Below are 24,661 nucleotides of genomic sequence, written 5' to 3'. Positions count from 1 at the left end.
TGGTGTTATAATATCCAGAAACTGTGTAGTAGTGTCAGAGAGGTGTTTAACATGAGTGTTTCAGTGTGAAGTATCTGCCATAATTTTCTGTTTAAGAGAGAGAAAAAAAAAAATCAGAAAACTTCCCAACTACAAACCTCCCTCTTATGTGGTTTTTAACTTGTACCAATTTTCAACTCTGGCAACACATCAGAATTGCTAGAAGAATTTTTTAAAATTACTAATGCATGGGCTCCACTCCTAGCAACCCCGGTATAATTGAAGCCTGGGCACTCGTATTTTAAAAAGAGCTCCACAGATGAATCTAGCTCACAACCGGGCTGAGTAGCACTGCTTTATAGCAGTGCATCAGAATTGTCTGGAGAGCTGTTTATTAGGGCTGGCTGAGGCCTGAGAATTTATTTTCATTTCTAACAAGTTCCCAGGTGATGCTGATATTGCTGGGAAGGCGATCACATTTTGAGAACCACCAAGAAGGCAGTTTTAAAAAATCATTTGAGTGTGACTGATGGTCTGATCTTTTTCTTTCTTTTTTTTTTTAAACATTGCTAGTGCTGTATTATTGAATTAAAATTATGTATATAATTCTTTTTATGTAAAAAAGATAGATGGATCTATATGGTGTGAATTTCTTTCAAATAGCATTTAAAAAAATTTTTTTTTAATTTGAGAAAATAAACACATGTGTGTGTGTGTATATATATATAACTGAATCACTTTGCTGTACACCTGAAACTACCAAAATATTCTTAATAAACTATTCTGCAATGTAAGATAAAAAGTTAAAAACAGAATAAAAAAAGAATGAAATAATACCATTTGCAGCAACATTGATCAACCTAGAGATTATTCTATAAATCAAGTCAGAAAGACAAATATTATATGATATCACTTATATGTGAAATCTCAAAAATAGTACTAATGAACTTATTTACAAAACAAAAGTATTTTCACAGACATAGAAAACAAACTATGGTTGACAAACAGGAAAGGATAAGGGAAGGATAAATTGGGCGTATGGATTAATAGATGCATATTACTATATATAAAATAGATAAACAATAGGATTTACTGAATAGCAGGGGGAACTATGTTCAATATCTTATAATAAATTATAATGGAAAAGAATAAAAAAAGAATTTGTATGTATGTAGGTATGACTGAATCATTTTTTGTATACTTGAAACTAACACAATATTGTAAATCAGCTATACTTCATTAAAAAAATAAGTAGCATTTTTACCGGAGAAGGCAATGGCATGGACAGAGAAGCCTGGTAGGCTGCAGTCCATGGGGTCGCAAACAGTCGGGACATGACTGAGAGACTTCACTTTCACTTTTCACTTTCATGCATTGGAGAAGGAAATGGCAACCCACTCCAGTGTTCTTGCCTGGAGAATCCCAGGGATGGGGGAGCCTGATGGGCTGCTGTCTATGGGGTCGCACAGAGTCGGACACGACTGAAGCAACTTAGCAGTAGCAGCAGCAGCAGCATTTTTAATTAAAATTTTTTTCTTGGAGGAAAAAGCCACGTCACTAATAACTGAAGATTCTTTGTGTAGTACTTCATAGTTTAAAGAGCTAATGAATTTACAATTTCCAGTAGACTTTTTTGTACTACTTAGAATAATTTGTTTGTCTTTTTTCCTTTTCTTTTTTAACCCCATTATTTGAGAATCCTTCACATTTCAGATCTTTTATACAGTCTTTTTGGCATCTTGATTGATGGAGCCCAGATAAAAAGATTTGTTCTTGTTCAATAGAAATTTTCAGAATTTATAATTTGAAGAGTTTGTTATTTGAGATGGGAGAAATATTTTCTTTTTCCTTACCTGAAGTATATTGGGGGAACACAGAGCTATATATTGAGAAGAATGGGGGTAAATGGGAACAGAGACATAGCTGTTGTTTAATTGCTCATTTGTGTCAGACTCTTTGCGACCCCATGGACTGTAGCCTGCCAGGCTTCTCTGTCCATGGAATTTCCCAGGCAAGAATACTGGAGTGGGTTGCCATCCCCTTTACCAGGGGATCTTCCTGATCCAGGGATCAAGCCCACGTTTCCTGCTTTTTAGGTGTGTTCTTTACCGCTGAGCCACCAGTGAAGCCCCACGGAGACAGAGAGATGGTGCTTATAGGTTGGGACAGTGTTAGAGGAGATGGTATCTTTCAGGTCTGGAAAGAGATTCATCAGCAAGAAGAGGAGATTTCCAAGAATCAGGGAATCAAGGGAGTGGATAATGAGAGAGCTACTGGATTGAGGAGCTTGGCCAAAGTCATAGAGCTATTAGATAACAGAGACTGCTGTCAAATTTGGATCTCTAAGACTCAGGTTCTTTTTTCTGGAAAACAAATTAAAAAAAAAATAATTCTAATGAGCCAACTCTGCAACAAATGCAGCAAATGAGGATTCTGTGACAATTATGAATCCTGGAAAAAAAGTTTCTAGATGTCAGTGGCTTTTTCTCTTGTTATATTTGGATATTAAAAATGTGTATCCTGAAATGACAGCTTCCAGTGTGACTTTGTGTGTTTTTCAGAAACCATCCTCAGCCTTTGATCACTGTTCTTGAGCACAGACCTGATTGCTGGCCAGTCATTTTGCAGCAGCTGACAGCTTTTTTCCAACAATGCCTTGAAAGGTAATATAAAATAAAATAAATTAGGGAGATGGAATAGTATATGCTAATTTTAGAGTTTTTCTTTTAAGCTGTTTTGATTGTAATGTTTTCTCCTGCCGAAATGTCTTACAGCAGGATATAGTTTCCTGTTTTCTTTTTAAGAGAAAAAAATCCTATGTGTTTTATTGATTGTTGAAATATTGACCATGAGAATAGCTACTGTTAAAGAAGCTAAGCATTGGACAGTTGGAAGGTTGATTGGAAATATTCAGTAAGCTACTACATAGTACATATGGATGACAGGTCTTCCTGCTGGAAATTGATTAGTGAGTTAATCTCTCCATTAGAAACCAGTGCCAGTTGGGATTAAACAGTATTGCCGACTGGGACCAGATGACCACCATATGTGCGGTTAGTTTAGCTTCACCAAGGCCTTCTGCCTTCTGATGGTCCTCAAAGCTTTCTCCCATTCTGTTACCATGGCATTAGCTCAGGTGGTCATCTCTTGCTGTGACTGTTGCCACCTGTTCTTAACTGGCAGCTCTGCCTTCCATGTCATCCTGCTCAAAGCCATTCTCTAAGCCATCCATCAGGGCGACGTATCAGGAGAGCAGATCTTTGTGTCACTGCCTAGCTTAGGTCACCATCACTGTGATTTCCAAACTGGACTTGCAAATGTAGAGGCTAAACATGGAAACACCCTCACACCGCTTCAGCTTTTTTTATTTTAAGTTTTGTTTTTGTTTTTTAATTTGATGTGGACCATTTTTAAAGTCTTTATTGAATTTGTAACAATACTGCTTCTGTTTTATGTTTTGGGTTTTTGGCCATAAGGCATGTGGGATCTTAGCACTCTGACCAGGATTGAACACATATCTCCTGCATTCAAAAGTGAGTTCTTAACCACTGGACAGCCAAGGAAGTCCCAGCTCTGTTTTTATTCACTGTTTTCTTCTTCTTTTTTTTTTAATAATATGTTGATATCTCACAGCAGCTTTCTATTGGAAAACAATAGTTTGGTCTCTGGACTAGCTGGAAAATCCCTGGGCTACAGGATGAGATCTGTTATGTCATATACTAGGCTCTGTGTATGATCGGTTTCACCAATTTTATTTTCTCCTTTATCTCATGATTTATGAATTCCATATTCAGCAATACACTGACTTGCTTTGGTTCCACACAGCAAGAAGTGCTATTCCCTCGCCTCTTCTTTTGCTTATTAATTTCTACTTTACTGTCTTGAATCTCATCACATCCCTTGTCTAACTAGCCCTTTCTTGATTACTTTCTCTATTTTAAATTTCTTTTTAGGTATTGTCTCTTCCAGGAAGTGTTTACTTACCACAAGCTAAATTAATACTTTAGTTGTGATTTCTGACATGATTATATTTATTACATTGTCTTATAATTATTATCCTCCATTAACTGAAACTTTCTTGAGGGCAGGAACTCTGTCTTAGTATTCTTTATGTTAACAATGCCTGGCACAGTTTAGGTGCTTACAAATGTTCAAAGTATATATGTATACACAGGAGGCTCCCAGATTGGTGGGGCCCAGGCAGTGGGTTGTAAAGTGGCTCCTAAAATATAAAACCTAACTGCTTACTTAGTACTTCTATACAAGGTCATGATAGGATAGTACCATTGACCATGTAGTCCAATGCCTGAGCTACTTTTCCCACACTAGCTATATTCATGTGTTCTTGTTCTTGAAGGTCTTAGAATGTCCTATAGATGCAATTTATTAGAATTCCATTTTGGAGTCTTTAACTTCAATTTTAGACAGAATTTCCAGGTAGGATATACTATCAGAAGAAGCTTTAAAGAGATACAGGGAAGCTTGGAATCTGCCAGTAAGAAAAATCTGTGTAACAATTGAATAAATATCTTAAAATAAACATTACCATCTTCTCTTCCCTCACCCATGACTGCATTTTCAAAGATAAGATATTAATATTTACTAAAAATGTCTTTGTTCATCCATGTCAGAAAGCAAAATTAACAAATTTATAAACAGTTGTTTAATGAAATTTTTCTTGTTAAATAGATTGGGATATTTTATAAAAGATGTGCTGCTTATGTGCCAAATCTGTTATTAAGCTTCTTTTTAGGGTAATCCTTACAAATATCTCACTTGTCTCATGCTTCAGTTAGCAAATAATTATATTACATTTTAGTTGTTTTCGTGTCAAAGGAGTATTATTTTGGAATTTGGAAGTAGTTCTAATGATAATGTCCAGATGTTCATAAGGAGAAAAGATTATTTATTGATTCTGATTTATTTACTGATAAGCTTTTATTGACTTAATCCTTTCATTTGTTTTTGTTTTTGTTTTTTTTTAATTTTATTTTATTTTTAAACTTTACATAACTGTTAGAGTATGCTATCTAGAGCTTTTTAGAAGTTCTAAATAATTTTATATTTCTTTGCAAAGAATTTCAGTTGTCTCATTTCTGCTTTTGCACCATGAGACTATTTTTTGTAGGATGAAATTGATAATTCTGGTTGCATTTTCAGCAGACTGTTAGTTTCCTGAGATTTAATTTTAGAGTGAGTTAGATTAGTACTTTTTACATTTAGAAGATAATGAAGGAAATTTGGTAATTTAGTAAGAATATAAATGGTGATTCACAACTACAAGAAGGAGGCAAAATATTGTGATGATAGCTAGTATTCCTAGACCTTTCTATCTTAGAAATTGTTGGTTAGAATAGCTGTTTGGTTTCATTTTTAATAGAATGTAGATGTCCTGAAATAGCAGTGTATCTTCATGCTAGATTTGTGGGGACGTGATTCTCTAGTTAAATTCTGCACTCATTTGTAGAAGGCCTCTGATGTCAAGACTTCATCTCTATAGAACTAAGAATTGGGTAAATTGACAATGATGTCATGGTGTTTTGGAGAAGGAAATGGCAACCCACTCCAGGATTCTTGCCTCATGGACAGAGGAGTCTGGTGAGCTATATAGTCCATGGGGTTGCAAAGGGTCGGACATGACTGAGCAACTAACACACATGGACTTTAAGCGTGGCTTTTTCAAGATTAACTAGGCTAACACATAGTTTTTTAGAGAGGGAACTAAGGAGAGCAACACTAAATGATTTGCTCAAGGTCACGTGGGTCACGTGGCTATTCAGTTGACAGAGTTGGGCCCTAAGCCTCAGTATTTTGACTCTTATTCCAAGTCTTTTCCCACTATTTCTCCCTCCTTGTTGAACATACATGTGAAAGCCTTGTTTGTAAACATGCACAATGGGTCACACTTTTAAACATTCTTAGTCACTTTGGGATTTCAGGTTATCTGTTTTATTTTCCTTTTCTCCTTAAGACCAGTTGATTTCATACTCCACAGCATTGATAGTAAATCATCAGATAGCACATCAGTACAGTTCAGTTCAGTTCAGTCGCTCAGTCGTGTCCGACTCTTGGCCACCCCATGAATCACAGCATGCCAGGCCTCCCTGTCCATCACCAACTCCCGGAGTTCACTCAGACTCACGTCCATCGAGTCAGTGATGCCATCCAGCCATCTCATCCTCTGTCGTCCCCTTCTCCTCTTGCCCCCAATCCCTCCCAGCATCAGAGTCTTTTCCAATGAGTCAACTCTTCACATGAGGTGGCCAAAGTACTGGAGTTTCAGCTTTAGCATCAGTCCTTCCAAAGAACACCCAGGACTAATCTCCTTCAGAATGGACTGGTTGGATCTCCTTGCAGTCCAAGGGACTCTCGAGTCTTCTCCAACACCACAGCTCAAAAGCATCAATTCTTTGGCACTCCGCTTTCTTCACAGTCCAACTCTCACATCCATACATGACCACTGGAAAAACCATAGCCTTGACTAGACGAACCTTTGTTGGCAAAGTAATGTCTCTGCTTTTTAATATGCTATCTAGGTTGATCACATAGGAAATGCAAAATCTAGAATCAGAACAGATTAAGCATAGAGATTTTAGATAGTATATTTCCTAGGAAAGCTCAACATTATGCTTTTAGTGTCAAATAATAACACCTTGGAAATACTTTTCTTTGCATGAACCTTCCATTTCACCTTTAGCACCTCAAAGTAGGAGAAAACTGATAAGCTATTTATGGATGTTCTTAACACCTCAGTTCAATCCAGTTCAGTTGTGTGCAACTCTTTGCTACCCCGTGGACTACAGCACGCCAGGCCTCCCTGTCCATCACCAACTCCTGGAGCTTACTCAAACTCATGACCATTGAGTTGGTGATGCCATCCAACCATCTCATCCTCTGTCATGTCCTTCTCCTCATGCCTTCAATCTTTCCCTGCATCAGGGTCTTTTCCAATGAGTTAGCTCTTCGCATCAGGTGGCCAAAGTATTGGAGTTTCAGCTTCAACATCACTCCTTCCAGTGAACACTCAGGACTGATTTCCTTTAGTATGGACTGGTTGGATCTCCTTGCAGTCCAAGGGACTCTCAAGAGTCTTCTCCAACACCACAGTTCAAAAGCATCAATTCTTCAGCACTTAGCTTTCTTTATAGTCCAACTCTCACATCCATACATGACTACTGGAAAAACCATAGCCTTAAAGATGGACCTTTGTTGGCAAAGTAATGTCTCTGCTTTTCAGTATGCTGTCTAGGTTGTTCATAACTTTTCTTTCAAGGAGTAAGCGTCTTTTAATTTCATGGCTGCAGTCACCATCTGCAGTGATTTTGGAGCCCAAAAAAATAAAGTCAGCCACTGTTTGCACTGTTTCCCCATCTATTTGCCATGAATTGATGGAGCTGGACACCATGATCTTAGTTTTCTGAATGTTGAGCTTTAAGCCAACTTTTTCACTCTCCTCTTTCACTTTCATCAAGAGGCTCTTTAGTTCTTCACTTTCTACCATAAGGGTGGTGACATCTGCATATCTGAGGTTATTGATATTTCTCCCGGCAATCTTGATTCCAGCTTGTGCCTCTTCCAGCCCAGTGTTTCTCATGATGTACTCTGCATATAAGTTAAATAAGCAGGGTGACAATATACAGCCTTGACGTACTCCTTTTCCTATATGGAACCAGTCTGTTTTTCCATGTCCAGTTCTAACTGTTGTTTACCACCTGGCTAGTATTTATTCTTTGGGGAGTATATTATTGGACAGAGACGGGGCAACAAAGTATTTTAAGTCTCTTTTCTGTTCCATAGTCTAATCCATATATACATCATCTACTTGCTTGATCTATGAAACATTTTTTAGTTTCCTATAGTAGGTATTATGATAAAGACAGTTATTAATGTTTCATTAATAATTATGAACTCACAGGTCCTTTTGGTTTTTTTTTTATAGATTGTGTAAGTATTGGTGCTGATGAGGGGGGAAAAAAACCCAACTTCCTGCAGATTATGAGGAACACATGCTCTGTCAGAGCATGTGTTTAATTTTGTTTCTAGCACATAGAAGAGTGAAGATATCTGTAGGAGCTTAGTAAATTTTGTGACACGAATAAATGAATGAATGAATAGGTTAAATCTTATCAATTTGGTAACTTTTAAATTTTTATTAGTGTTAATGGTGTTTTGAAATCACATTGCTGTGGAATGTATAGCATTATAAAATTAATGTCATCAGTCATGATTTAAATACCATTTCCTCCATTAAGTATTGCACCTTTTACCTTTCTTTTAGCACCTTTTTCACTTTGTATTCTCTAGTCCATGAACAGAGCTGATGGTCCCTGTTAAACTACATGCTTCTTAAGGATAGATAATGCCTGTTTCATCTTTGTATCTTATGTAATAATAACTTATTTATAATAAGTATGAAAAATATTAAAATAAAATCATGATATTTAATCAATGCATGCTAATTATAAAACTACTCTATGACAGTGTAAATGAATCAATTAATTTAATGATTGAGCATCTCTGAGGGCCTAGTGTGTACACTTATTGGTAATAGAGTATTAAACTGAAACCCATGATTCATGCCCTTATTGACTGATAGTCTAGCAGGGGATGGAGATATAAATAAATAATGACAATAAAGTCATTATGCTGTGCAAGCACACAATGGGGATTTGACCAAGGCTGTGTGTCAGGGAAGGCCCTCAGGAAGTCCTTTTAAAGGGTAGAACTGAAAGATGATAGAAATTAGGCAGAGGAGGGAACAGGAAAAGGAGAAAGGGGAGAGTATTACAGATGAATGTAACAGCAGGTGAGAAGAAAACCCAGATGACTTGACTGATGATCAGAACTAAATTTAGTGTAGTTCAGTGGAGAGTGGAGAAGAAGAAGAAATGAAATTAGAAAATAGAGGTCAAATTATAAAGGGTTTGTGAATACTTTATCTTAAGCATAAACTCTGTCAAGCTGATTAATGGCATGATCAAATTTTTATCTCTGAAAGGTCATTCTGGCATTTTAGTGACTTTGGACTTGGAGTTATAGGGATGTATTATAATCTAAATAGATATGAAGGGTTTGTAAAGTCTTCCTCCCTTGAGTGGGAAAAACTTAGGAGGACTTGGCCAATTACTTTACTTCTGTCTGCCTCAGTTTCTGTGTCTGCATAATGGGATAATAATATTTTTATTTTGTAGGGTTGTGGTAAAGATTGATTGAATTTAAAGGCACCAAGTGTAGTAACATGCACACCCTAAGTGCTGACAAGTTGACAAGTAAATATTGACTGTCGATCATCTTTTTGGATGTCTGTATGAGTTTTGTTTTGTTTTGTATTTTACTTAGGACCTTACCTATTGAGCTTTTCCAAAACTGCATGCTTGTATCATACTCTTGGAAAAATGGATCCTGATGTCTAAAATTCTCAAAAGGTTCTCAGACGATTCTGATGTTCACTAAAGACTGGACCTGGAGATATAGATGCTATTTTAGTGTGCAAGTAGACCCTCTTAGTCCTGGGCATCAGGCTTATGGGCTCCAGGTATTAAGTCCTTCTCCCCAGTGTAGAAACAACTGTTTGGCATGAGTTTAGGTGGGTCATGGTAGAATAGAAGAGTCATGATAAAAAAGGTACACTCAATGGTATCATAGTTTATGACATGTCATGAACTCTAAGTTGATGCTTGACACTTACCTGGTTGGTACTCTGTGTAATTCAGTGACTGGCTTCTACATTACATGACTTACTTGCAGGTCTGAAGTTTCATGTATCCAAATTATGGCGCCATTTCTATGGTATCTATATTGTGAACCACCCCAGTTACAAGAATATGCTAAACTCCGATTAACTCTGCTCAAAGTCTTACTTAAACCCCGGGTCCCTTGTGACAAAGAACAACCATCAATATTGGAACAACAGATACTACAACTGTGTTGTGACATGGTTCCATGTTTGCAGGTAAGGCCTTTTCTCCTCTTTCATTAACATGGCACCTGAATTAATAAGTATTGATTGTTATTGTTGTACATAAAATAGAACCTGTGTGATGTGGCAAACAGCTCTAGAAACACTTTCTGGGTTTTGGAGATGATAATGGAAACAAATCTAGATTTCACTCTGATATATACAATGTTAACTAAATTCACAGAAATGTAAATCAACATAATCCATTTTAGGATTAGTAGGAATGAAAACTTTAAGGAGGACTCCTCAGGGAAAATAATTTTGACCTGAGTTTCCCCTTGTGCTGGACACTGAGAGCGTTATAAGTTAAAAAAAAAGTCCTTTTTGTGTAAGTTGGAAAAAGACATCTCTCTGGGTACATACAGCCCTGGGGGCTTGACTATCTGAGTGCTGGCTAGATTCCAGTTTTCAGAAGTTTCCTTATAGTGTATGTGGTGACCTGTATGGATCCTATTCTTGGAAAGACCACAGTCTAGTAAGGGAGCTAAAACAGGTATAGGTATTCTTATAATTCAAAGTAGATGGACAAAGATGTATAATAGAGGTATGGACAGAATGCTTAGGGAGTTAAGAGGAACGATAAATTTGAGCTAATATCTCTGTAACTACAGAATTTTTTTTTTTATTTCAGTTGCCAGATTGTTATAATTTGAATATAATATTCATTTATCCCATCTCACCATCTAATTTGTTTTTTCCCTACAATCTGAGTACCGTGCTGCTTAGCCAATGGGAGGGAATTTGTGAATATTTTTCAAGGTGATCACTTGAGGTCACAGATGACCTGTTTGAAGTTTGTGTTATCAAAGAGTGACTAGAGTGAATCTTTTGTGACTCATAATCAGGCTTTCCTGCAATCAAGGCAGAGAAAAGTTAATCAAAGTGAATTCCCCTGTGGCTTTTTCAAAGCTTTTGTTTTGTGTGGCCAATAAAGCGGGGTATGTGCAGAACATATAGCGCTAAGCTACACTTGTCCCGCAGCGTGCTTGTATTGCCCTGTGCTGTGCTCTTCGGTAGATGTTCGCCTTCACTGTCATCAACCTATATTAACAAGCCTAAATACTTCTAGAAGTGTGTTTTGTGAAGTATTTTCAGAAATCTGTGCATGCTTGCTAAGTCACTTCAATCGTGTCTGACTCTTTGAGACCCCATGGAGCATAGCCCGCCAGGCTGCTCTGTCAATGGGATTCTCTAGGCTAGAATACTGGAATGGGTTGCTTTACCTTCCTCCAGCAGATTATCCTGACCCAGGGATGGAACCTGTGTCTCTTAGGTTTCCTGAATTGACAGGCAGGTTCTTTACCACTAGTGCCACCTGGAAATCTGTGGCTTCTTAATATATTTAGTCACGGTATTTGAGAAGAAAAAGTCAGATCCGTCATTTGGAACTAGTGGGACTAGTGACATAAATACATTTAATTATAACAAATCAGCTTTATTGGAATGAAGAACAGAGCTGGGAGGGATCTTGGTGGTGTAATTCATTTTCCCACTAATTATATGTATTTGTTATACTCGTTAAGAGACAACCATCCCATGACTAATTAAATATTTCAGTGATAGGAAGCATGCTATTTTGCAAGGCAACCGTTTTTTATATGTATTTTTTTTAGCAAATACTTCTAATTGACCTGCATTTTCCTAAGATTACCCATTAGTCTCTGTTCTTCTCAGAGCAAAATAAAATAAGCTTTTTAAACAGCTTATCTGAATTCTATCTTATACATTTCTTCCTTCCTTTTCTTCCTTTTAATCCTTTACTCCCTTCCTCTGTTCTTTCTTTTCATCAATTTCTTTACTTTTCTGCATGAAATGGTTTTGACTTTTCACTGTTCTTTGGGGGAATTTCTATAGTCTGTTGGTGTTGAGAATGTATTATTATAAAATGTTCTTTTTAGAGCTGAATGTAGTACTGTAGATGTGGTCTGATCAATATGGAGCATTTCAAAACAATCATATAATTAAAAGTTTTTCCTTAGAAATAGCCATCACACTGTTGATCCATAAGTCAATGAGATGCTGACCAGTGAAACTCCTATTTCTTTTTTTTCTCATTTCAATTCTTTCATATTGTATCTATGGAGTTGTGTTTTTACCTGCCTTAAACTTCAGTACTCACTTTGGTCCCAGTCGTTCTTCTTAATTGTGACTTGTCATCTCACATATTATTCATTGCACATGGTCTATTTCAACATAAAGAGAAACCGTTACTTACAAAGTAATCTTGTTAAGAACTTTGGTAATGCTAAAGATTGGAAAGCCTTTAATGTGAAGTTACTGAGCTGGTCTTGAAAAATTTTTTTTATTACAGAAAATTTTAAGTATGTAGAAAAAATGCACTCAAGGAAGTATGTTGTCAAATAAGCATGAGGCTTTACTTTGTTTTAAATCCCTTTCAATTCTTGGTGGCCTTTTGCCTTTGCAAATATACTCCTTTATATGTTTGCAAAGGAGTAAAATAATTTGGCTACTGAACTGTTCACATATTTTCTTAATAACATAGCATTTTCTGCTGTCTCCTCCCCCTTGATCTTTTAATAGCTTTTTTCTTTTTATTTGTTAGAAATTAATTTTTCTGCGTATAACTTACAGTCTTTTAGGGTTATTATGGTGGTAACGGCTGGGTGAAAGGTACAGCTGGTCAACTGTAGGCCTTCCTCTTGATGAATTTAACAGACACAAGGCTCCTGATTGAAGCAGATGGTTCATTGTTTGTAATCTCTGGGAAATGCCAGTGTGTCTGTGAGTAGGACCATATCCTTAGTACTAACTCCAGAATTTTGATCAGAACAGCTGGGTTTGAATTGAATTGGGATTTTCAAGAGCATTCAAGTCCTTCCTATCTAATACATTAGCCAGTTGAGAAGACACTCTACTATTTGAATATGGTCTTTCACTGCATCTGCCGTGTTTGGAAATGATGCTCTCAGTTAAGGTTGTCTGAACAAATTTCTTGCAGATGGAGGGCTTAGCAGTGCATTAGAATAACATACTAATGCTTTTCTTGCAGGTAACTATGTTGGAATTATAGAAAGGCAAGTTCATTTGAAGGATTCAAAACCAACTTTAATTTATTTACTTCAACATGTGGTACTGTCATGTAATTTGTCTTTTAAAATCTGCACTAAGAGTAGTTAGAAAAATAAATGAGAAGAATTTGTGCCAGCCAGCAGTAACAAAAACAGTAGCAAATTGTGTTTCAGTTAGTGACAATAGGAGAAGGCAGAGTTGTATGTTTAACTGTCTTTGAGTTACATAAATTTCTTCATTTCTTTTAAGTCTTTATAGGTTTAGAGAAAAAATAATTTATTGGTAAACTTCTTGTATAAGTTAAATTATCCTTTGGTTTGTGTATTTATTTTAATATCCTATAATGATTGTTTCTCAGATCAAAGATTTGATACAGACAACAGAAGTGATGCTGTTTATTGAAGAAGTATACTTAAACCTTTTGCGTTATCCTGTTTTCTGGAAAATTCAGCTTACCCAGCTGACCCTTCAGCTGCTGTGTGTCTGTGAAGTCAGCTTAAACATAACTGGGGAATGCTCATCTTTAATTCACCTTTTAGAGCACAGTGTTGAACTTCTGAAGGAGGTAAGGATAGTAAGAAGTTTTAATATCAGTTATCACTTACATTGGTCTTTTAGTAGCAAGGTGAGTATACTCTTTTACTTATTGCATATCAAAGGTTTTTTTCATCTAATACTATTAGATCATACTTTTGTGACCCCATGGACTCTAGTTTGCTGGGCTCCTCTTTCTATGGAATTTTCCAGGCAAGAAAACTGGAGTGGGTAGCAATTACCTTCTCCAGGGGATCTTCCCGACCAGGGATTGAACTCGGGTCTCCCACATAGCAGGCAGATTCTTTATCATCTGAGCCACCAGGGAAGCCCAGTAATATAATGCTGCTATTATCATTTATTATAAAAATGAGTCATTACATACTGTTTGGAGCATCAGTTAAGGGTCTACCACAGTGATAGTTTTTTCATTTACTCATGTAGGACACAAATATTCAACATTTATATGCTACACCCTATGTAATGCTCAAAATACTCCAAGCGAGGCTTCAACAGTATGTGAACCAACAACTTCCATATGTACAGATTGGATTCAGAAAAGGCAGAGGAACCAGACATCAAAATGCCAACATCTGTTGGATCATATAAAAAACAAGAGAATTCCAGAAAGATATCTACTTTTGCTTCACTGACTATGCTAAAGCCTTTGACTGTGTGGATTACAAGAAACTGTGGAAAATTCTGAAAGAGATGGGAATCCCAGACCACCTAAGCTGCCTCTTGAGAAATCTGTATGCAGGTCAGGAAGCAACAGTTAGAACTGGACATGGAACAACAGACTGGTTCCAAATAGGAAAAAGAGTACTACAAGGCTGTATATTGTCACCCTATTTATTTAACTTATATGCAGAGTACATCATGAGAAACGCTGGACTGGAAAAAACACAAGCTGGAATCAAGATTGCTGGGAGAAATATCAAGAACCTCAGATATGCAGATGACACCACCCTTATGGCAGAAAGTGAAGAGGAACTAAAAAGCCTCTTGATGAAAGTGAAAGTGGAGAGTGAAAAAGTTGGCTTAAAGCTCAACATTCAGAAAATGAAGATCATGGCATCCGGTCCCATCACTTCATGGGTAATAGATAGGGAAACAGTAGAAACAGTGTCAGACTTTATTTTTCGGGGCTCCAAAATCACTGCAGATGGTGATTGCAGCCATGAAATTAAAAGACGCTTACTCCTTGGAAGGAAAGTTATGACCAACCTACATAGCATATTCAAAAGCAGAGACATTGCTTTGCCAGCAAAGGTCTGTCTAGTCAAGGCTATGGTTTTTCCAGTGGTCATGTATGGATGTGAGAGTTGGACTGTGAAGAAGGCTGAGTGCCGAAGAATTGATGCTTTTGAACTGTGGTGTTGGAGAAGACTCTTGAGAGTCCCTTGGACTGCAAGGAGATCCAACCAGTCCATTCTGAAGGAGATCAGCCCTGGGATTTCTTTGGAAGGAATGATGCTAAAGCTGAAACTCCAGTACTTTGGCCACCTCATGCGAAGAGTTGACTCATTGGAAAAGACTTTGATGCTGGGACGGATTGGGGTCAGGAGGAGAAGGGGACAACAGAGGATGAGATGGCTGGATGGCATCACTGACTCGATGGATGTGAGTCTGAGTGAACTCCGGGAGTTGGTAATGGACAGGGAGGCCTGGCGTGCTGGGATTCATGGGGTGGCCAAGAGTTGGACACAACTGAGCGACTGAACTGAACTGATACATTATTACCATATCCCAAGTGGCACAGTGTAAAGAATCCACCTGCCAGTGCAGGAGATATAAGAGGCATGGGTTTGGTCCCTGGGTTGGGAAGATCTCCTGGAGTAAGATATGGCACCCCACTCCAGTATTCTTGCCTGGAAAATTCCATGGGCAGAGGAGCTAGGTGGGCTACAGCCTATGGGGTTGCAAAGAGTTGGACACAACTGAGCACTTACTTAGATGTTACAAATTATGTAGTTAATATAATAAAATAATCATACTTTTTCAGATTTTTATATCAATTTTATATAGTTATACCTATTAGATAATAGCTATAATAGATAATATATTTATATATATTATACTAATAAAATACATATAAAATATGGATAAATAGTATTTGTAGCTAAATAATATATAGAAAATACTATATAGATAATATTATATAGTTAAATTACTTGGAATTGCCTATCTTAACCATATATGTAATGTACTTAACAGGTAAACCCATAATGTTCCTTGTTTGTGTAGATTCATGTGAATAGGAGACAGTTTTTTATGGCAAGTACTTTGCTATGGCAGTTAGGTGAAAAAGACAAGATCTGTGAAGTTTATATTCCAATCAAATTGTTCAGACTAGAGTGCATCAAAATCACTAGGTAGATTTTATTTAAACTGCAAATGCCTAGGTCCTACCCCTAGAGATATTGAATTAGCTGGCTTGTTGGGTCCAAACATCTACCTTTTAAACTAGCACCCTTAAATAATTTGATTATTATTATATATATTTTTTTGCATAGAAGGTAAACAACCTTGTAAGCATAAAAAATCCAGAAATAGAGCTTTTCTGGCAACCCTAGAAGTTTTCTAGGAGTGCAGTCCTAATCACAACCTCCTTCCTCCCCTGACTATCCTGACTTCTATAGTGATATCTTTACATTTGTTTATAGTTTTATCACCTCCATGTGTATCTGTACATTGTTTACGTGTTTTAAAAAAGAAGAAAAACCTGGCTTATGTGAGCTATAGAGTTTTGTAAATCTTGAAATCTGCTGATTGTAATCTCTTGGTGCACTTTGACATGTCTCTCCGTTCATAGGTTGTTAGCTATAGAGGCCTGATCAGATTCAGATTTTTGTTTTATATTTTTGTTTCCAAGACTACAGGGCATGGTGTGTTCTTTCATCGAGAAGCACATAATATGTGTTGCTCTTCTTTTTATGATGTTGGTATTTGTTGATGCTGGTGCCTAGTTCCATTAATTCATTAGGAATTAAAGAAATGATGATCTAATTCTGTTCTTCTTCATTTGTTAGCTGGACTACTTCTCTTAAAAGAAGTAGTTGGTTCCGCTTAGTATTTGGTTATCCAGTAGCAGAGTTTATACAGAAGTTAGAATACAGGCTTGACTCTTTCCCTTTACTTACTAATTTCTGAAAGTTTTCTGAACTTATAGATTTAAACATATTTGATGCATTTCAACTTCTTATGGATAATATCCTTATTAAAATTCACATTGTCTCGAGTGAATTTTTGAGTCAAATATTTTTGAGTCAAATTTTGAGTCAAATATTGAGTCATATTTTTAAGTCAAATATTGAGTCAAATATTTTTGACTTGAGTCGGATTTTAAAAATATTTTTGATTTTAATGTAGAATGACAGAATACTTTCATTGAGAATGATGAAATGGTGTTTGTGGGAGAAGGTCTTATTTATGTTGCGTTTTCCATCTGCCCAATATTTTAAAAATTTTAGAAGGAATTAAAAATATGTAGAACTGTTAAAATACTTATGTTATGAAATTTCCTGTCCCCCAAGAAATTTAGCTAAATGTTCAATTCAAATATTACATTAACTTGTCTTTTCCTCTTTATTCCTTTTCTGTTCTTATATCAGATTTATTTCATCGCACACTGAAAATGGATGTATTTCTTAGGCTACATTAGTTTCAATGTATTTGGTCTTAGCTGAACTATTTTTAGCCTATTTGAATGATCATATAACCTAAGATGTCTTCCATTTCAAGCAAAGTATATATTCTTTTCTCTCTCTCTCTTTTTTTTTTTTTTGGCTATACCACACGACTTGTGTGACCTTAGTTCCCTGACCAGTGATTGAACCCATGCCCCCTGCATTGGAAGCACAAAACCCTAAGCATATGTACTCTTAACAGAAAATATTGTTTGTGGGGAGACTAGGTAGCTTTCAAAGTGAAGAGTGCTAAACCTCCCAGCTTTGGTAAGGCTGGAAACCTATGTTCCCTAACACATTACCATCAGATGACTCAGCCCCCCCTACCTTTCTTCACTGTGTAAAGAACTGAGGTTTAAGTTAAACTGAGATTTAAGTTCTCAGATTCCTAGGAAGAATGGTCTGATTGGCCCAGCTTGGGTCAGTCAACTCTGAGTGGCGGGCAGGGAAGGTTGCAGAGCCGTGACACTGGGGGATTGTGTGAGCTGGGCTGTTGAGCTTTGTTATGTCTGCTGCAGATACTTACCTCTGCTGTGGCCTTTCTCATTCCTTGTTTTTCACTAAACAAAACAACAATAAGAAAAAAAAATCCAACAACAATGTAAAAACTTTTTCATGCTCTCTTGTTCACAGTAGCATCCCCGAGCCCAGCATATGTACTCCCTGCCTGGAACACAGCTGATGCTCAGTGCTATCTTTCATTTGATTGAGGCGAGGGCACTCCAGGTGTTTGTTGTCATCAAGGCTCCAGTGATATCTGTGGTCCAATATAAAGGTTTTCTTACTTCTTTTCTCCAGTTAGGCTTTTGAATTAGCCTTGGTTCTCCCCAAAAGTAGACCCTGAACATCCCTAAAGGCAAAAACAAAACCTGGGTTTCCACAAAGGCAAAAGCTTATCATCAGGAGTCCATCTGTGGCTGTGATCTCAGGAAGCAAGTGGGAGAGAGACAGGAAGAGTGAAATACTAAAGGTAGGAGAGGCAGTACGAGTATTATCAAGTTGGCCACTACTGTAAGGAGCCAGTTGCTCATCTCATGGAATATGCTAAGAAGTGTTATGGAAGATGTTTCAGAAGCTGCCAGAAGCATCCAGAATAAAGACGGAAGTGTTTATCCCTGGACTTCTCTTAACAACTTGTCAAGGCGTGGCCTATGGGGCTTTAACTTCCCTGTACTTCTGGATCTCTCAGTGGCCTGGGGGCAGGCAGTATGAGTCACGATAATGATAGCTTATAGTATTTGAAGGTGTTCATGAGATGTCCAGCACAGGCTTTTATTGAAAGACCATTAAATGGTACCATTCTCAGGTGTTCATTAAAGCAGTGGAAGTGAAGTGTTAGTCACTCAGTCGTGTCTGACTCTTTGGGACCCCATGGACCCACCAAGCTCCTCTGTCTGTGGGATTCTCCAGGCAAGAATACTGGAATGGGTAGCCATTCCTTCTTCAGGGGATCTTTCCAACTCAGAGACAGAACCTGGGTCCCCTGCATTGCAGGCAGATTCTTTTACCGTTTGAGTCACCAGGGAAGCCCTCTAATCACACAAAAAAATTTGTGACCTCTCAGAATCATGAACAATTTAAAGTCATCTAGTCTCATCCTCTGCCATTACTTTTCCTTATTTTAGGTGTCTTGATCTCCAGCTCTTTCTCTTCCACCCTTTGTTCTCAACAGGCCAGTCTCATGAGAAGCTATTTGGTGGCCTTTCCAATGATAGCCTGTGTGTTAAAGTCTTTCTTTCATTGGCAGGAGGATTCTTTTTACCACTGAGCCACCAGAGAAGCTGAAGATGTAGATATACATTTAGTAATTTGTACCAGAGTTGGTGGCATCTCCAGGAATATAACTCTAGTTGTGTCAGACTAAGTTGATTTCTCTCTAGTGTTTCTTTAACACACAGTTCTATCTCACATTTCGTTTTTTAATTTTTTGCCTACACTCATGATTCATGGGAAATTTTCTGCTTGTAGAATTGTAGAATTCTGAAGAATTTGTTACAGAATTGTAGCTGCTGCTAAGTCACTTCAGTCGTGTCCGACTCTGTGTGACCCCATAGACGGCAGCCCACTAGGCTCCCCCGTCCCTGGGATTCTCCAGGCAAGAATACTGGAGTGGGTTGCCATTTCCTTCTCCAGTGCATGAAAGTGAAAAGTCAAAGTGAAGTCACTCAGTCGTACCCGACTCTTAGCGACCCCATGGACTGCAGCCTACCAGGCTCCTCCGTCCATGGGATTTTCCAGGCAGGAGTACTAGAGTGGGGTGCCATTGCCTTCTCCAACAGAATTGTAGACACTTCTGTAAATTTCAGAATGAAGTGATTTTAGCAGAGGGTGTTGGACCTTCTTTAGTTCCATAAAACATTATTGTTTTCTTTATTTAGAAACTTCAAATGGCATCTTATGCCACTTGTATTTTCCTTATTAGAATTTAATGTACATGTCCTTTTTATCTTTTTTTTAATTTCATTTATATACTTGGTGAAATTAATGACCTTAAGTTTCTATGGTTATTGCTTTACTATATTTACATATACTTAGTTACTGTAATTTAAAAATAATCTCTGCTTCTCTGGTACTAATGTTTCTTTTATTATAATAACATGATTTATCAAAATTTGTTAAGTGTAATTTATTATATAAGTTGTATAGATGAGCGATGTCTGTATTACCTAAGTAGACAATTCAGCTACTTTCCAGAAATGAAATATTCTTAAGTATTTCAGGTACTTTTTATTGGTTTGCAAAGATTGACTGTTTTGAAGACTGCAGGTTTTCCCTCTGAATTAATATGGTTTATAACTTATTGCTCTTTGGCCAGATATGATAACATTTTGAATTTACTTGTAACTGCTGTGGAATTCAACAACTCTTCCTTAAGTAGAGCAGGCTTACTGTGAGTAATTTTGTACAATAGGTTTATAATATTTCATGTTAAATATACTTTTCCTAGATACAAATTATAAATCAATGGGTCTTGGAAACTTCTTCAGCTCTTTGCTTTTCTTCTTTTCCTTTAGGATTTTCCTGTTGAACCGGTCATAATTGGAATAGCTTTACTACTTCTACAGACTCCAGCAAGTCAACAGAAGCCAATCTTAAGTCTAGGTAAATAAAAATATGCTCACAAGAGTAACGTAAGTTAACATGAGTATTGGCAGGTGTCACTTGATCTACGTATTGTACTGTGCTGTAAAGTCCTATATATTGTGAATGTCCATTCTGGAATTTTTCTGTTTCGTCCTTATCAAATAGAGCTTTCTTTTTCTTATCAAGGTGTTTTGTGCAAGATTCCATATACCATAATTTACCAAATATCTCAGCTGTTCTTTAGGACATTATGTTCTAAATTATATAGCAGTGACATTGGTAAATATTTTGAAGGGTGTGTCAGCTCATTCAGTTGTACAGCAAACAGAATCAGTAGCATAAAACCCTTGAAGCAGAATAAGTGTTTAGCATTTGAATTTACTTTTAAAACTCTATACACCTTTACTATTCAAAACTGGTGACACATTGAACAAGGCTTAATTTATGATTATTTTGTTAACCTACCTAGTACAAATGAAGATAACATTCTTTTGACTGTCCAGTATTGACTTAAAAAAAAGTAAGGAATGGGGCTAAAGGGAGGCAAAAAATGTTCTGTTTAAGAGTAATGTGGGACAATGAGGTACCATCTCATGCCAGTCAGAACGGCTGCTATCAAAAAGTCTACAAACAATAAAGGCTGGAGAGGGTACAGAGAAAAGGGAAACCTCTTACACTGTTGGTGGGAATGCAAACTAGTGCAGCAACTATGAAGAACAATGTGGAGATTCATTAAAAAACTGGAAATAGAACTGCCATACAACCCAGCAATCCCACTGCTAGGCATACATGCCGAGGAAACCAGAGTTGAAAGAGACACATGTACCCCAGTGTTCATCGCAGCACTGTTTACAATAGCTAGAACATGGAAGTAACCTAGATGTCCATTGGCAGATGAATGGATAAGAAAGTTGTGGTACATATACACAATGGAATATTACTCAGGTATTAAAAAGAACACATTTGAATCAGTTCTAATGAGGTGGATGAAATTGAAGCCTATTGTACAGAGTGAAGTAAGTCAGAAAGAAAAACACCAATTCAGTATATTAATGCCTATATGTGGAATTTAGAAAGATGGTAACAATGACCCTATATGCGAGAACAAAAAAGAGATAGATGTAAAGAACAGGCTTTTGGACTCTGTGGGAGAAGGTGAGGGTGGGATGATTTGAGAGAAAACCATTGAAACATGTATATTGCCATATGTGAAATAGATCAACAGTCCAAGGTTGATGCATGAAACAGGGCACTCAAAGCTGGTGCACTGGGACAACCCTGAGGGATGGGATAGGGAGGGATGTGGGGGGTGGGGTTCAGGATGGGGGACACTTGTACACCCATGACTGATTCATGTCAATGTATGGTGAAAACCACTACATTATTGTAAAGCAATTAGACTCCAATTAAAATAAATAAATTAATTAAAAAAAAGAATAATGTGGGAAAGAATCAAGTTTGCAGATCAGCAAACAAGTCATACCTTTAAATTGTGGCTTTTACATTAATATTGCCTCGCTTTACTTGGTCCAAGATAATACATGCAGTAATGTAGGATGTTGTCTAATTCGTGATGTGTATGTTATGATGCCATGATTCGTTGACTCATTCCCACTTTCATTTTTAAAACGTGATTGAGGTAAATACTAATTGTGTAACTCCTTCTGGGCATTTTAATCCATGATTTTGAGGATGAATTACTCTTTCATTTACAGTGTCTTAGAAATAGCTTTAGCATATGGAAGGGACCCTTGGCTCTTTTAAGGACTTTGATTCCTACCCTGATTTTGCTTATTGGCCCTATTCTCTTTGTGCCTTCCTCCCTAGTCTCTTACTAAACTGTTTTTGCCTCCTCCCCTTAAAGAGTATACATGGCATCCTCCTATAGGTATAATTTTTCAATCCTGTTACTTATGACAATCATAGTTTTATTATTTTTAAAAAGCAGCTTTATTGAGGCAAATATGTTTACCATACAGCTCACTGTTTTTAAATGTACAATAACATTTAAAAGGAAATTTATGGGACTTCCCTGGGTGTACATTGGAAAAGAAGGGGACACGGGTTTGATCCCTGGTCCGGGAAGATTCCATATGCCATGGAGAAACTAAGCCTTGCACCACAAGTAATGACCCCATGCGCTACAGCTGCGGAAGCCTGCAAGCTCGAGGGGCCACAGCTAACGAGCCTGTGTGCTGCGACTATTGAAGCTCTCATGACTGGAGCCCGTGCTCCACAACAAGAGAAGCCACGTCAATGAGAAGCCCATGCACTGCGACTAGAGAGTAGCCCTTGCTCGCTGCAACCAGAGACAAGCCCACACAGCAACAAAGACCCAGCACAGCCATAAAGACCCAGCACAGCCATAAATAAATAAATTTTTAAAAAGTAAATTTACAGAGTTGTGCCGCCAGCTCCACAGTCTAGTTTTAGAACATTTTGCATCAATCCCTCTCCCCCAAATTTCTTGCACCCATTTACAGTTAATCCTCATTCCCACCCTCAGTCCCAGAAAAACACTAAAGTTCATTCTGTTTCTAAATTTGTCTCTTCTGGATATTTCGTATACATGGTTTTTGTTTTTGGACCAGAAAAAACTTTTTGATGCCCTACAGAATCTGCATTCCTAATTCTGAGGCTCCAGTCCTTCATTATAGCTCATGTATGATAGGATAATACAGGATCAAACACTCCAATACTTTTGTTGGAGAAGAGCCAAGTTTTCCTTTTGTAAACCAGTGTCTCTGATTTGAAGTTACCTTCGATAGAGTGAATAAACCATTCTGAAAACTATTGAGCTAGTATATCATGTTGAAATGTAAATAAAAATCTATTGTTTCCTATATTGGGAAAGAATGCTCAAAGCAATAGGATAGCGGGGAGAATATTGATTATTTCAAGTTTTAAAAATATACAGCACTAATACAATGTTGGGGCTTCTCTGGTGGCTCAGTGGTAAAGAATCTACCTGCAATACAGGAGACACAGAAGATGCAGATTCAATCCCTGGGTTGGGAATATCCCCTGGAGGAGGGCATGGCAACCCACTCCAGTGTTCTTGCATGGAGAATCCCTTGGACAGAGGAGCCTGGCAGGCTACAGTCTGTTTGATTGCAGAGAGTCAGACACAACTGAAGTGACTGAGCGTGCATAAAACAATGTTATGCTTCTTAATTACTAACACTGGCTATGATTGTAAATAGCAATTTGTAAAAATGCCTGCAAGAGCCATAGTACAGAATATAGAAATATTTGTATTAAATGAATTTCATATTTTGTTAAAGATACTCAGTTCAGTTCAGACTCTCAGTCGTATCTGACTCTTTGCGACCCCATGAATTGCAGCACGCCAGGCCTCCCTGTCCATCACCAACTCCCAGAGTTCACTCAGACTCACGTCCATCGAGTCAGTGATGCCATCCAGCCATCTCATCCTCTGTTGTCCCCTTCTCCTCTTGCCCCCAATCCCTCCCAGCATCAGAGTCTTTTCCAATGAGTCAACTCTTCGCATGAGGTGGCCAAAGTACTGGAGCTTCAGCTTGAGCATCATTCCTTCCAAAGAAATCCCAGGGCTGATCTCCTTCAGAATGGACTGGTTGGATCTCCTTGCAGTCCAAGGGACTCTCAAGAGTCTTCTCCAACACCACAGTTCAGAAGCATCAATTCTTCGGCACTCAGCCTTCTTCACAGTCCAACTCTCACATCCATACATGACCACTGGAAAAACCATAGCCTTGACTAGACAGATCTTTGTTGGCAAAGTAATGTCTCTGCTTTTGAATATGCTATGTAGGTTGGTCATAACTTTCCTTCCAAGGAGTAAGCGTCTTTTAATTTCATGGCTGCAATCACCATCTGCAGTGATTTTGGAGCCCAAAAAAGTAGAGTCTGACACTGTTTCCACTGTTTCCCCATCTATTTCCCATGAAGTTATGGGAGTAGATGCCATGATCTTCGTTTTCTGAATGTTGAGCTTTAAGCCAACTTTTTCACTCTCCTCTTTCACTTTCATCAAGAGGCTTTTTAGTTCCTCTTCACTTTCTGCCATAAGGGTGGTGTCATCTGCATATCTGAGGTTATTGATATTTCTCCCAGCAATCTTGATTTCAGCTTATGCTTCTTCCAGCCCAGCATTTCTCATGATGTACTCTGCATATAAGTTAAATAAGCAGACTGTATATGTGACAATACACAGCCTTGACGTACACCTTTTCCTATTTGGAACCAGTCTGTTGTTCCATGTCCAGTTCTAACTGTTGCTTCCTGACCTGCATATAGGTTTCTCAAGAGGCAGGTCAGGTGGTCTGGGATTCCCCTCTCTTTCAGAATTTTCCACAGCTTATTGTGATCCACACAGTCAAAGGCTTTAGCATAGTCAATAAAGCAG

The 24,661-nt window shown here is 37.7% G+C and overlaps 1 protein-coding gene across 5 annotated transcripts in view; it reads left to right on the top strand.

Annotated features, from left to right (window-relative positions):
- Positions 1–24,661, top strand: part of FOCAD (focadhesin) — a 301,517-nt gene that overhangs the window by 70,159 nt on the left and 206,697 nt on the right. For all 5 annotated transcript variants that reach the window (XM_044939795.2, XM_044939797.2, XM_044939796.2 and 2 more), the window contains 4 exons: positions 2,541–2,642; positions 9,727–9,931; positions 13,326–13,532; positions 20,205–20,292. In XM_044939795.2, coding sequence (XP_044795730.1) covers positions 2,541–2,642; positions 9,727–9,931; positions 13,326–13,532; positions 20,205–20,292 — 602 coding nt within the window. The remainder of the gene's footprint in view (positions 1–2,540; positions 2,643–9,726; positions 9,932–13,325; positions 13,533–20,204; positions 20,293–24,661) is intronic.

This window comes from Bubalus bubalis, chromosome 3, assembly GCF_019923935.1.
Source record: "Bubalus bubalis isolate 160015118507 breed Murrah chromosome 3, NDDB_SH_1, whole genome shotgun sequence".
Taxonomy (NCBI): Eukaryota; Metazoa; Chordata; class Mammalia; order Artiodactyla; family Bovidae; genus Bubalus; species Bubalus bubalis.
Note: the sequence above shows the minus strand (reverse complement) of the source record. Positions and strands in the feature narration are given on the sequence as shown.